At 35.5% G+C, this 14,383-nt stretch overlaps 1 protein-coding gene across 5 annotated transcripts in view; it reads left to right on the forward strand.

Moving 5' to 3' along the window:
• The window catches only part of KCNJ3 (potassium inwardly rectifying channel subfamily J member 3), a 154,433-nt gene that overhangs the window by 5,781 nt on the left and 134,269 nt on the right, over window positions 1–14,383 (forward strand). For 4 of the 5 annotated variants that reach the window (XR_003519375.2, XM_027591157.2, XM_027591156.2 and 1 more), the window contains one exon: window positions 5,705–5,921. The exons of the other annotated variant lie outside the window; for it this stretch is intronic. Coding sequence is in view for 3 of the 4 variants with exons in the window: in XM_027591157.2 (XP_027446958.1) it covers window positions 5,705–5,921 (217 nt within the window). In the remaining variant the exon portion in view is untranslated. The remainder of the gene's footprint in view (window positions 1–5,704; window positions 5,922–14,383) is intronic. 5 annotated transcript variants of the gene reach the window in all.

Consider the following 14,383-nt stretch of genomic DNA (forward strand, 5'->3'; position numbering starts at 1 on the left):
TGTTAAGTTAACGTATCATCTAGCTGAAAGTGTTAATAGAAATGCCTGAGACATGAAGCTAATGGCTCAAACTCTGGACCTTGTCATTTAGTGGTGGGTTTAAAGGATTTGGAAATCTTACTCCTTTCTATAAATCTAACAGGAATGGTTGACTGCCCTAGATATACATCTTGTTAGGGAAGATTTAAATAATCTTTCTTGATACATTGTTCACGAATTTAGAAGCTTATTTTCCAGAAGCCATCATGTATTTATATAGGCACCCAGGCAAACTATATTTACTTACATAAAATAAATTTAAAATCAATTATTGTTGGATCCATATTTTAAAAGATAGAAATAAGGATAAATTTTTCTCATGGAAGTATAATTATACTTCTTCATATTGCTATTCATTGCAAATAGTTATCTTTCCTTCCTAGGAGTGCAGCTTTGCAACCCTTAACTTTCACTTATTGAAAGGTAATGGTGTGCAGTCACCTTTTGATGTATTATATATATTCTTTTCGTATTCACGTCTTTTATTTTCTGTTTATATGGATACTCATTTTGGATGCTATCTGGTTTCCCCATATGAATGTGAGCAAGTGCAGAGGCAATAAAAAAAAAGTTATTGTTTTTGAAACCAATAAGCTCTTCATCCTCTTCATATGTCCTAACCTTTTAAGTTTTTAACCACAGTGATTTCTGGACCACATGATTCCTGATTTTTTTTCATATATTTATTTGTTTGTCTTCATTTCATACCATGCACTGAAATGCAGTTAGGTGTTTGATTCTATGTGACTTTATTTTGTACGACTGACTCTTTTTACCAATTGGTCTTGGCCAATTTAGTTTTGATCTTGAGATAATTAGTTACCTCCTTTAACAAAAAATTAAATCCACAAATGGATACTTAATAAACACCTGTTCTCAGTATCATACAAGCTGTCAGTAAAAATGTTCAAGGAACCTAAGACTGAGTTCCCCAGAACTCTTGGGGCTAGATGCTATAATGTTCGGTGATTTTTTCAGGTGGATTCATTATGTTTTTAAAGAGAAAGCACAGTTCCTACTTAGTCTAGCTTTGCTTTCTTTGACACAAGTACAGTTCTCCAATAGGTACAGAAGTTTTTTTAAAAGTAGAATTTTCATTCTTTTAAAAAATAATAGTAACTTTTTTTTTAATATGGTTCCTGAAAAATACAGGGTGGCTTGTGCTCAGGGGAATACAGTGTGAACAGAAATAAGGAACATAAAGACCTACAAATAAACAGCAGTAGGTAAGAACAAATGATAAAGAGAAGTAGGAAAAAGCATTTGATGGATTTGAGGGTGTTTGGTGAGTAGGAGGAAAATGTGCATGTAGGGTTACAAATCCTGTCCACAGTTATTATAAATTCCATAAAAGACCCTCAAGGAATTATAAAGCTGTTCTTTCATTTGAAAAGTATAAAAGCCTCACATAATTTATTACAAGATAAATTACATTCCATTCTGTAAAGTGCTTTCTTTACATAAAAATAAACATATTTTTATGGGATGATTATCTTAGCATTACATTTTTTATTTTAGACTTGATGTTAGTCATATTTTTTCGACCTGAATATTGACAGAATTTCAAACTTATGGAGTCCAGAAGAAACGCACAATTTAATTAAAGACAGCCCAGATAAAATTCTAGGTCCATACTCTCCTCTACCTGACTTGAATTTTGGTCTGAGTCCCAAAACCATTGCCAGAACTGCTTTGAGTCACAGGGCATTTCTTGTTCCTTATTCTAGTACTGCTTTTGGCTTATTTCCTAATTTTAGCTTGCAGATAGCACTCCAACCTCATTTCATTTGTGCTTTTCTTGGTGACTTCAGCATATATTCAACACACACACACACACACACACACACACACACACACACACACACACTGCACATTTAAAGAGGAGAAATGAAATTACAGATAAATGTAAAATGGCGGGAGGTGGGAGTCAAGGAGGGCTTGCCCTCTCCATCTTAGTTTCCTTTCCTGTCTTTTCCTTTCCTGACCACTGGCCCTCAGCACCCTTTTCCAGTGGACACTAGTGGGAGGTGGTGGGGCACAGGACAAACCTTAGAGTATGATAGAGGAACATCTCATGAATCAGATGGTAGTGATTAAATGTTCTTTTCAACATTCCCTTAGCCTCCCTCCGAGCTAGGAAAGAGCACAATGGTTATAATTAGAACACCGTTATGGGCTAGAGAAATGGGAGAAAGGCTGCAAAGAGATTGATTGTATTGGTAGAGTGTGTTTCTGTTGAATGAATGTGGACAACTGGTCACAAATCTCAAAGAAGGAGCATATGCCAGGGCAGTTCTAAATGTGCATCCCAGAGGGTGTGTGTGTGTGTGTGTGTGTGTGTGTGTGTGTGTGTGTGTGTGTATGTGTGTGTGTGTCTTTGGACATGTACTCAATAGTCTTTCATCTGTAATATGAAAGCTATTTATCTGTAAAGTCCATGACATTGATAATCCCTTCCAGGCATCTGTGACTTTTGAATCTTTTTCCACCTTTAATCAGGATTTGTAATTGATTATCTGGTAGGCCTCTTTTAGACTTTAAGGGAGTTCAAAGTCATCTGGTATTAGCTGCTTCTTTGAAATCAGTACATGTAACTGTAAGATGAAGCATAAGCCTTAACTTTTACACACATCCACATTTACATATAATTAAAATGTATATAATTGAAATACTACTTTTAAATAGCAATATTTTTATAATGAAGAAAAACTTAGAAATTATTAACACATTCTAAATTGTACAAAACCATTTCAAAAATCCATGATGTTCTACTTATAATTTTTTATACAGTAAATTTAAATTTTAAGCCTTAGGTTTTTAAAATTGTTTTCTTATCTCCCAGGAATTGCTATAATGCTGTCAACCAGAAAAGTGCTTATTTGCTTCCCCAAATTCCATACAATTGACAATAAAAGTCATATGGAAGTCATTCTCAGGTCCTAGTGTTTTTAAATTGTGTGCTAAATTTTTAAGAATTACCAGTTTTCCATGAACTCTTTTGTTTTTGTGCTTCTTTCTCACTCTCTTATTCATTCAGTCATTTTAAGATTCTAAATGATTATTTCGCCAAATAAAGTCAACCTTAGATTGCTGGCCTAACATGAAGGAAGAAGACCCAAAAGATAAAATTGTGGATATCTGTAGTGTCTCAGAATCATTTAAAGAAAGGTTAAATTATATGGCATCCACTGGAAAATAATTTTCAAGGAATATGCCAAGAATTTTACTCATCTGAAAAATACGTAAGCATGGAAAACACCTTTTAAAGTAATGAAAGTTTTACTTTCCCCATAGTGTCACATAATAGGTACAGTTGTCAACTTTGTTTCTGCTAAGACTTGGATAGGATATAAAGTATTTTTGGGAAGAGGAACATAGATATAATTTTGAATATATAAAACAAATTTTTAAAATCAGAGGATGGAGTCTGAATGGAACAGAGTCATATATATTCAAGTCTAAGTTACCTATATATGAGTTAACTGCTTTGCTAAGAATGAAACGTTTCTTATTCTAGGTTGGCATTCTCCTGATAGCTTGTTTCTAGGTCACTTCTCTTCATGGTTTGATGAATGATCAGGAAATATGAAAGTTAATAGATTACAGCCTTTTAGAATGAGGCACAGGCATAAATAGCAAATATATAAAAAGGGAAGATTGATTTGAGTTTTGATGTGTGTGTATATATATAAAAATTAGAAAAGTACATCTTTTGGGGGGAGACTTATTTTAAAATAAATGGGAAATTGAGTTTTTAAGGAATTATTTTTATCATTTTCATTTAGTACAGAAAAAGCAGACCTTAGAATAATTAGTGAAATGACCCAAATACTGTTCACTAATTATAAACATCAGAATACCACCTTGTGTTTATATAGCACCTGTTTCTTACTAGGTGAGAGAACAATGACGCAGGGTTTTTGTTTTTATTTGTTTTTGTTTTGTTTTTGGCTTTTATTTTGTAGTATTAATCAATACTTGTTATACAGTTTTCTAGTTGGAAGGATGCTGGTCTCATCCATATTTTACTAATTTGTGAATAAGTTATAAATATAGGTTAATTTCTACTGGCTTTGAAATGTCTAGTTTTCTCCAACATTGGTTTTTAGAGCTACTGTTTTTATTTTTGGACCATCAGGTTTTTCCATGGATTTTTTTTTTCTTGTCACTAATTATTGTTTTCTCTTCCTCCTCCTTCTCCTTCCTCTTTTTCTTCTTATTCTTTTTTAGCCAACTACTCACAAGAAGAATAGTCCCAACATTTTCAGTGGATTTTTTTCTACACAAATAAAATTCCTGAGTATCACTAATTACAAAGTAGCCTGCCTAAATTGATTCTGCTGTTAAGACCCTGCAGTTGCTGCCATTAACAGTCTACCACTAACTTGGTTCAGTTTTGCCATAAGAGGGCAGCTTACTAAACTGTATTTCCTAGTGTTTTCAGACTCATTTACTCCACTTAAAAAGCCAAGGTATTTTTTGGAACCCTAACCTTACCAAAAAGTAAGGAGTTTGTCTTTAAACCGTCACTTCATTGGACAGACCAGTGTTACAGATTCGGGTTTTGTTTATTAAATGAACTGTGCAGATTCTGTTAAATATATTGGATTCTACCAAGCCCCACCCCTGCAGATTTGAGCAGCAGCAAGCTCCCAACCCTGCAGATTTTCTGTATGCAACTATTTAACCCTTATTTTACCAGCACCATCTTTTAAATCAAACAAATATTTGCTTATATGATCTTTATAAGGAACAGATATGGAAAATAAAATAAGAATGAATAGAAAAGAAAGAATTTAACTTTCGTGGTTTGCTAATTGTTAATAGTCATTTTTAGGTAATTGTTCAGAGTTTTAGCGTGTAAGCAATTTAAGTTTTATCATGATTTATGCTGATACCGAATGCCACTACCTTATGAAAGTTTTAGGAAACTGAAAATTTACCCAGTATAGATTCTTAATTGTATTTTGATTAAAAAACTTTGATGTAGCACAGTTTTTACACTATGTTTTTTAAATTCATGAGATAAATAGAGAGCTAAACAACTTTAATGCAGTTTATTATTGGGAGTTTGAAAGCCATCAGCTAACAGCCTTTTCTTTGTATTATGTGAACTGTTGGGTACATAACATAATAGGATATCATCTTCACTTTTATATTAAAGTTTATATCTATCTGTTACCCTAGAAAAATTATTGGTTTGCTTTGTAACCATGCAGTAAATCTTTTCTGAAATTAATGATCAACTTTTTCAGCTTTAACAAACTCCCTAAGAATTGCCTGCTTATTTGCTTTGTGAGGAAAACAAATCTGGCATGCAGTGAGTTATCCTGAAGTGATTTATGTCAGGCAGTAGCACATGTACACTCAGTTCCACAGTTTGTGCTAACAGCCATTGTTGGACCAGGCATTTCTCCAAAGCTCATGAGTTAGGGAATGATAATTATAGTAAGTCGTATATTATAAATAATGCATGTATGTTCCCCATGAGCTATGTGGGATTTCGGCCCGTTTGCTAGAACATAGCTGCATAATGATTTGTTTGGATTTTGTTGCAGATGATTGATAGTGCAGAATGTTGGCAATGATGTAAATTACTGTTGGGCTGCCTTGAAAATTTCAGTACAAGTGGTGATTTCTTCTCTTTTTCTGTGTGCTTGTCTAGTCTCGGCAGACACCTGAGGGTGAGTTCCTTCCCCTTGACCAACTTGAACTGGATGTAGGTTTTAGTACAGGGGCAGATCAACTTTTTCTTGTTTCCCCCCTCACAATTTGCCACGTGATTGATGCCAAAAGCCCCTTTTATGACCTATCGCAGCGAAGCATGCAAACTGAACAGTTCGAGATTGTCGTCATCCTAGAAGGCATTGTGGAAACAACTGGTGAGTAATAACAGATATGTCATCAAGTTTCTTTATTCTATAATAACATTAATATTACATGCACAATATCTGTCATGAATTGGTCAAAATGTCTCAGTTCACAATATTGAAAGTAATGACTTATCTCTTATTTCTTTGTGACATTAAGTTGATAACACTTTGAAAATGAAGATTACTGTTGTCATAATTGCATATGTAATGTTTACTCAGGAATACAGCAAAAAAAAAAAAAAAAAAAAAAGGAAACCCAGATGACTCCTAGAAATGATTATGATATTCTAGTCTAATTGCAAAGTTGGATTTCCTATAATCATATATTTTTTTAAAGATTTAAGGTTAAAATAAATTCAGGGTAATTAGTGAGCTGCCTAAACTCAGCATGCATATTCTTGCCTTGGGGTTGGTGATTTGGGGTGTCACTGGTAGAGCTTTGATATGCTACTATGTGCAGCCTCAGTGGAAAATTCCCTCCTATGTGTGTCTGTGCTAAAGCAGCATTTTAATTTCAAAGTGGGTCAGTAGATTTCCTCAGCTGAACCTTGACCAAAAAAATGTTTTAAAGAGATTTTTCTTCTCTTTCTGCTTCGGTATAGCTATGTGCTCTATGTTATTCCTCAAGATGCACTATAACATTGGTATGTTCCAAATATTCACAGTTTGCTACACTGTGGGGAGAATAAGGTTACAAAGGAAAGAAACAGTAAATCAGAGTATATTATTTGGGGTCTGAGTATTGCCCAGTTGGTTTGGAACCTGCTAGATACTTGAGAACAATATAATATCTATACATCTCTACTCACGTGCACGCACACAAACACACACACACATATATATACAATAAATGCATGTATGTGTATCTTGAATTTTGCCCTTTCTAAGAGTAATGAAAAGCAAGAAATATTTTAGCTCTCCTTTTTTTCTACCAATATCATTTCAATCTTAAAATGCTAATCATTATGTAAAACTATAGCAATTTTGAAAGTAACATTGGCAGTAACATGGACATGTTCAAGCTTTATACTAAGATGGGAGATGTTACATAATGAAAAACCTCCCACCATGGAATAAAGTTTTGTCCAAGGAGCAGAAGGCAAGCCTTTTAATCTTTGTACATCTGTCACATACCACTGTTTCAATTTTGGGGAAGATACTTAATCTCTATAAGGTTCTTTTTCTTCTCTGTAAAGTCAGAATGATGTAATAACCACCTCAGAACTGCTTGCTGTATTACTATTATTTTTATTATTATTAGTGCTTCAGTTTAAAAATTAAGATTTTTTTAAGGACAGTGAGTAAAGATTTAAATCAGCAATCTATATCTGGAATTCTATTTCTGTGGACTATTTTATGGTTTAAATCCTCCAATTATATTTTTAACTTAAAATTGAAATGATGTCATTGTATATTTCTAATATACCATCTATTGATAAATAATGAAATCAATTACAAAAGTTCTTAGTTCAATAAATCTTACATTTCATCTTTAATTTTTATTCGTCTCATTTAATGAAGTAATAATATATTGTTAGGGCTTAAACAACAGATGTTGTAATTTCTATTGATTTATTTCTTATAGCATATGGTTCTGTCTTTGACACATCTGTTTACTAGTTACTTATTGTTATTCTAATCACTGACATGAGTGAGGTCTCTGTTTCACTTGATGGTCTTAGAAATTTTTCATTAGGCCAGTCAGTCGACAGATTGATTCATCTATCTATCATCCATCCATCCATCCATCCATTAATTTTTCCTATTTATCCCTAGTTTGTTTTTCTTAAGAATGAGAAAATTTTCCTACAAAATCACAGTGCAATTAAGAAAACAATTAGGAAATGTAACAATGATAGAATACTACCATTTAGCTCACAGTCCTTGTTCAAATTTCATGTTGTCCTAGGAATTTCCATTGTAGCTACCCTCCACCAGTACCCTGACCCCACCAGCCCCATTCAACATCAGTTTAAGGATTATGCCCTTCACTTGTTTACTTGTCTCCTCAGTCTCAAGATGGAATAGTTCTTCAACCTTACTTTGTGTTCTTGACCCTGATGTACTTCAACAGCATAGGCCAGGTATTTTGTAGAACGTCTCTCAATTTGGATTCATCTAAAGTTTCCTTATTCATTAACCTTTTGATTTTTGACTTCTACATGGGCATCTTAAGAGAATACTGAAGTGGGCTGTTTTGAAAATATACCTGTGTATGGACTTAATTGATACATCTTCATCAGATTTCAGAGGATTTTGGTTAATAATATCCTACATAAGGTAATTAGGAGTTTTGTACATAAAACTGTTCATTAAGACTGCAGATTTTAACGTTTCCTACCCCCCCTTTTTTTTTTCTTTTTCTTCTTTTTGTTTTGTTTTGGTAACAATGAACTGGCAGAGAATACTTTCCACAGAAAGTGTGAAACTTGACTGGGGACTGAATTTCTTATTTTGAGTTGCCATTTATGGAAAAAAGATTAAAATCTGCTTCTTCTTAACCTCTTACTTAAGCCTGTTTCTAGCTATAATATAGCAAGACAAACAGCAAAAACATTACTCATAATTTATAGAATTATTTTGTGGAAAATTTATCTGACATCTTGTTTGTCTATGTGCCCTAACTAATTAAATCCCACACTGTTCAAATTCTGTAAAATCTGTCTATAGTTCTGGACCTCTCTCAGCCTGGCAAAAATAGCAGAAACATTTTTTTTGTCCATTTGATCATTTGTATCTTTACTGAGATATATTTAGGTTCATCTTCAGGGAGATTTCCTCCTTTATCCTTCCATTCACAATCAAGTTTTCTTTCTCATAATAATTATTGCTTATAGGGGCACCTGGGTGGCTCAGTTGGTTGAGCGACTGCCTTCGGCTCAGGTCATAATCCCAGGGTCCTGGGATCGAGCCCCGCATGGAGCTCCCTGATCTGTGGGAAGCCTGCTTCTCCCTCTCCCACTCCCCCTGCTTGTGTTCCCTCTCTCGCTGTCTCTCTCTCTCTCTGTGTCAATTAAATAAATAAATAAAATCTTTAAAAAATATATTTATTGCTTATAATAAGACAGATATGGTATTTGGGGATGTTTTGAGATAGCAATAATAATCATTTTTACCTCTCATGTTTTTTGGTACACAGTCTTATGAATGAACATATACACAGTTTAACTTTCCATCATGTTTAACATTAAAATACTAAGTTCATTATCATTCATTCATTCATTAAGAAAATAATTGAATGTATGCTGTGTGCTTGGTAATATTGGAAATGCTGGCAATATGGTGGTGACCAAGACAGCCAGAATCCCTTTCCTCACGGAGGTCTTATTCTGAGTGGAGGAGGCAGATGGCAAAACACGAAAAATAAATAAGCAAGCTATTATCAGGTAAAATGTGTCAGAAATAAAAAGCACTATGAAACCAGGTGATGGGATAAAGAGTGCATCTCGGGGCACTTTATGTTGACAGAAGAGTTCTCTCTGAGGTGACCCCTCTCTGAGGTGACCTGACTGTCAAGAAGGTCCTCCCGGGCCTGTCTGGGAAAAACAGCATGGCCGGCAAGGGTCCCAAGTTGGGAATCAGCTTGATTTATTTCAGAAACTAAAAGAAGGCCGAGGTGGTTGGAGCAGAGTGAACAATGTGGAGAGTGGAGTGAGAGGTCCGAGAGGTGGAGAGGCCATCTCTGCACTACAGAAGACTGTGTTGAACCAATGGGAAGCATTGGGATTTGATTCAAAAGCAAAGCCTGTATTTATATGGTAGAAATCTCTAATTGTGTATAACAAACAAAATACACTTTTTTTTCTAGTGGATTGCCTTGTAGTTTATTTAAAAATGAGTGACCCTCATGCCTTCGAAGTGCATAAAACTTTAGGCAATTACCAATTTTTTTGTATTAGTGGTAATATTCATCCCCCCTTCCCCAACACACACACACACACACACACACACACACACACACACACACACACAAAGTTGCTCACTTCACAGCAGTCCTCTGGAAAAAAAAATTTCCTATCGATATACATAAAAAAGGAAAAAAAAATCTTCTGGTCTCTTAGATTTGCTTCTTCCCATTCCTCCAGTCTCAGCAGGAGTGATGGTGGTGGTGGTGGGAAATGAGAAGCTTTCTAATTTCCTTGAAAGTTTTAGCTTTCAGCTTAGAACTCACAATAATTACTTTCCCTCCTTCCTTGGAAATACTCGTCCGTGATTAGACTCCGGCACTGGTGCCTTCCTTGCTTCAAATGATTTTGGATCTTCACTCCCAACCAGCAGCACAGGCTTTGCCTCTTCATTAATAACCTTTGCTTCTTTACTGGTCCAGCAAATTCCTAAACCTTTGTTACCTCTAACTCTGGTTCCCTTTGCTTCTTTTCCCAGGAGAGAGAGCACTGCTAGAGGCAAACAGCATTGCAGATTTGGCTCATTAGAACTGGATGCTTTCAAACTTCAATCTGCTCTCTGCTGCTATTTGGCAGTCTTTTTAATTGTCTTTTCTGTACTCCCAGGCTCTCTCCCTGCGGGAGCTATTTTAGACCTTTTCTCTCTTTCCCTGCCCCCAGTCCCAGCTGTCCTGTCCTTTCCTTGGCATATCATCTCCACCTATTCTATCAAAAAGAATGTGACACTTCAATTTTTGTACATTTTTTTTTTTTTACTCTCCTTATCCTTTTCTCATAATTATCTTCTCTTTCCCTTTCCGGATGTCTGTGGGGAAAAGTGTCCTTATTCTTCTCCAAAACCATCTCCTTTACAGCTAGTTCTGTTTCCTACCACCCGTGGCTTAAGCTCCTATACTTAACATACCTAATACCTAAAATCCTGTTGACTGTATTTGCTCTCAAACCTTTCGAGCTCTTTGACAAAAATACAAAACCCATTATTTGTCCCTTTATACTCCAGGTTCTTCCCTGGATTTGGAGACATCACGTTCTCCCTGTCTTTCTTTTTCTGCTTCTTCTAATTTATGTTTTCCAAATGTTCTTTGTATCCTGCATCACTGCCTCTTCCTCTTTCCTGTAAATGTAAATCTCTGCCATTGCCTTCTTTCTTTTCAAATCTAGATACCCCCCCTTTTTAAATGAATTAACAAAATACAAGTCCACCATTCCTTTCATCTTCAGCTATGAAATCTCTCACCAGTTATGGTCTTGGGCACTTTCCTTACTTGGATGCCACTGTTTCAATTCAGAGTCAGCTTGTCCAAATACCTAATCATCATCTTACATTCAGATTACATCCTCATTTTGGAAAGTTTGTCACTATTAGTGTTTGTAGTTTTATCTCAGACTCCCCACCTCTTTCCCTTTTTAGATCCAATTGTTCATTCCACGAATTCCTACTGAATAACTATTGTAGGCTAAACACTATTCTGACCCTAGGGGACACATCAGTTAACAACACCACCAAAAATTCTGGCCCTTGTGGGTACATCTATTCTTATGTAGGAAACAGAAAACAAAATGAAGTGTTTCATCTGGAATGTTGAAAGTAATCAGTGCTGTGGAAGAAATAAAGCAAGGCAAGAGGGATTGGGAGCATAGGCAAATCAGGGTGGGCTGCAATGAGAAAGTGAACTTCGAGACCAAACACCAGATCATAAGTAGAACTTAAGGGAAGGGCATTCCAGTTATGGGTATTACTAAAGGCTCCAAAGGAGCAAGGTACTGGCTGCCCCTCTCTCTTATTGATGTCTCTCAATTCAATTCTCCTTTAAGCCCAGATAATAATACTTCTAAATTACAGTACTTGTCTCAGGAATGGATTTAGGATCTCTGCTTACATGCACATTACACACCATTGCCCAGTAAATTTGCTTACAACACTACTTTCATGATACATCTGTGCTCAAAATTCCCTAATGACTGCCATATCAAAATGCATGTATTTCTTCCTGAGAAAATTAGGCTGCTCTTCTTTACTGTAATGTCCATATACTGATGCTCACTCTTGGCTCCCATGTCTGCAATAATACCATTTTCACTGCCATATATATTCATTCTCCCCTGTATGTGTTTTTCTTTAATCTATATTTTTCTTTAATAATTCACTTTAAAAAGCTGTTTTTGGTTATGAAAGGGCTATTAAATAAAGCTCAATATAGAACAAATAAAAGCCACAAATATGCAAAATAAAAACTACTCTTAATTTCAACCACTATACTGTTACCTTATTGGTCATTAACCTTTCAGGTGTCTGCGTTCAGATATATTGTTAGTATGCTACATGTGCTGTTTCATAGCTTACTTTATTGCATGTTATTAACACCTTTCACATCAAATTATCATTCTACACCATTAGTTTTAATGGCTTTATTATGATCTATGCTAGTCTAGGAGTTTTAGGCATTTCCTTTTAATAATGTAAATATTTTATATTCATAGTTTAATTTATTTACCACCAACTTCCTATAACTTCCTAGAGATAGGATTCTTGGATAAAGAGGCATGTAAATCTGTTAGTTTTTAATGCATATGTTAAGATTGCTATCCAGAAAGTTGGTAACAGTTTACAACTGTGAAGGTGCCCATTTCCTCATACCCTTGCCAACGATGGATATTACAATTGATTTTTTTCCCAATCTGACATTATTTTATTCTTTTGGATTACTAGTGAGGTTGAAATTATTGTATCTATGGGCTACTAGTTTTATTTCATGAATTCTCAGTTCATATTGCTCATTTGCCTGCATTTCTTTTTATGTATAAGTTGCTTGCATAACTAGAGCATTATGAGCAGCCATGTCCCCAGTATACAGTAGTCTGTGTACTATTGTAAAAATATTTTCTTTATGTATGTATATATATATATATGTGTGTGTGTGTATGATTTTTCACCTTCATCACTTATGTGCTTTATTATATCTACAGGGACTGATTGAGGACTTTTTTTATGGCTGTTTATGTTTTATTTCATAGATCCCAGTAAACACTTCTGATCTGTTTGTTGTTATTTTTAACTGATTTTAATAGAGTTGCTCTCTTTTTATAAGCTTGCTTTCTGGGTCACAAATTGTTTCTTATAGGAAATCAGTCAATACATGCTTGTTGATTATCCATGTTATATTAAGTGTAAGATAGTATAGAAATGATTAAGGGAGAAGCCCACACCCACAGGGAGGAAGAAGTTGAGTGACACTGAGTATTAACAATGAATGCTCAAACAGATGTGTGTCAGGCCCATGTAGGGGCCTAGAATAGTGATCACTGATGGATTTGTTCTTAAGAAGGTCTGAGAAGGCCCCCCCAGAGGACATGGTATGAGTAGGAAGGGCAAGCAGAGGTCATCAGGAGGGTAGACTGCTGGGCATTCTGGCCAGAGGGACGGAAAGTGAGACTTCATTTTGTTGAGTCAAGTAATTTGGTATGGTCAGAGTATAGAACAGGTGGAGGGGACCTGGCTGGAGAGGAACCTATCTGTGAGTTATAGTTTGGGCCTGATTTTGCAGGCAATAGATCCCTTAAAAGATTTTAAGCAGTAAAATGCCATGATCATATTTTCATGATTGAAAGGTCCTGGTTGCAGGTGGAGGATGGATTGAATGGGGCTGAGACCGGAAACAGGCCAGTTATTAGGCTGTTACAGTAGGACCAGACCAGAGGTAATTGGGTCTTGTGTGAAATTGTCTGGCTCAGGCAACCATGTGGAAAATAATGGAAAAAAGCCTCTGGTTTCAAAGCGGTTAGTTGTGATTAAGCAGGAATGGGGAAAAGAGCCCCAGGATCCTTACCACTGAAGTTCTGCAGGCTACTTAGAAGCCGAGGCACCCAAAGAAACAAAAAGATAAATGGAGAAAAATAAATAAAACAGCACAAAGAAGACACTGACTCTTCTCCTAACTAGTTAAAAACAGTTTGAAATTTTCTAATGAATAAATCACAGAGCAGAAGTTCAACTTTGAATAACTGAGATGTGCCTCTAGTTTTCCCCTACACTATTTAACTCTATTAATTATAATTAATCATTGCACTATTTAACTTTATTAGTTGTAATTAATCATTACTCCTCAGTGATCTGTCAGAAAATAGTGATCAGCAGCCCCCCTAGTCGTAACTGTAAATGAGGTAGCTCTCTTCTGACCATTGGAAATTTTACTTCTCCTTCCTCATTGCAGGTTCTAAATCATTAGCATTGAGCTCCTCATAACTGTTGCAGCCAGGACCTAAATCAAGGGCGACTTGTTTAACTCTTTGGTTTTCTTGTTCCTGCCCAGATTGCTGTTACCTTTTATTTTTTTTATTTTATTATGTTATGTTAATCACCATACATCATTAATTTTTGATGTAGTGTTCCATGATTCATTGCATATAGTACCCAGTGCTCCATGCAGAGTGTGCCCTCTTTAATACCCATCACCAGGTTAACCCATCCCCCCGCCCTCCTCCCCTCTAGAACCCTCAGTTTGTTTCTCAGAGTCCATAGTCTCTCGTGGTGTTACCTTTTAAAGTTATTGTTGGTGTTTCAGAAGA

Source organism: Zalophus californianus, chromosome 3, assembly GCF_009762305.2.
Source record: "Zalophus californianus isolate mZalCal1 chromosome 3, mZalCal1.pri.v2, whole genome shotgun sequence".
NCBI classification, from domain to species: Eukaryota; Metazoa; Chordata; class Mammalia; order Carnivora; family Otariidae; genus Zalophus; species Zalophus californianus.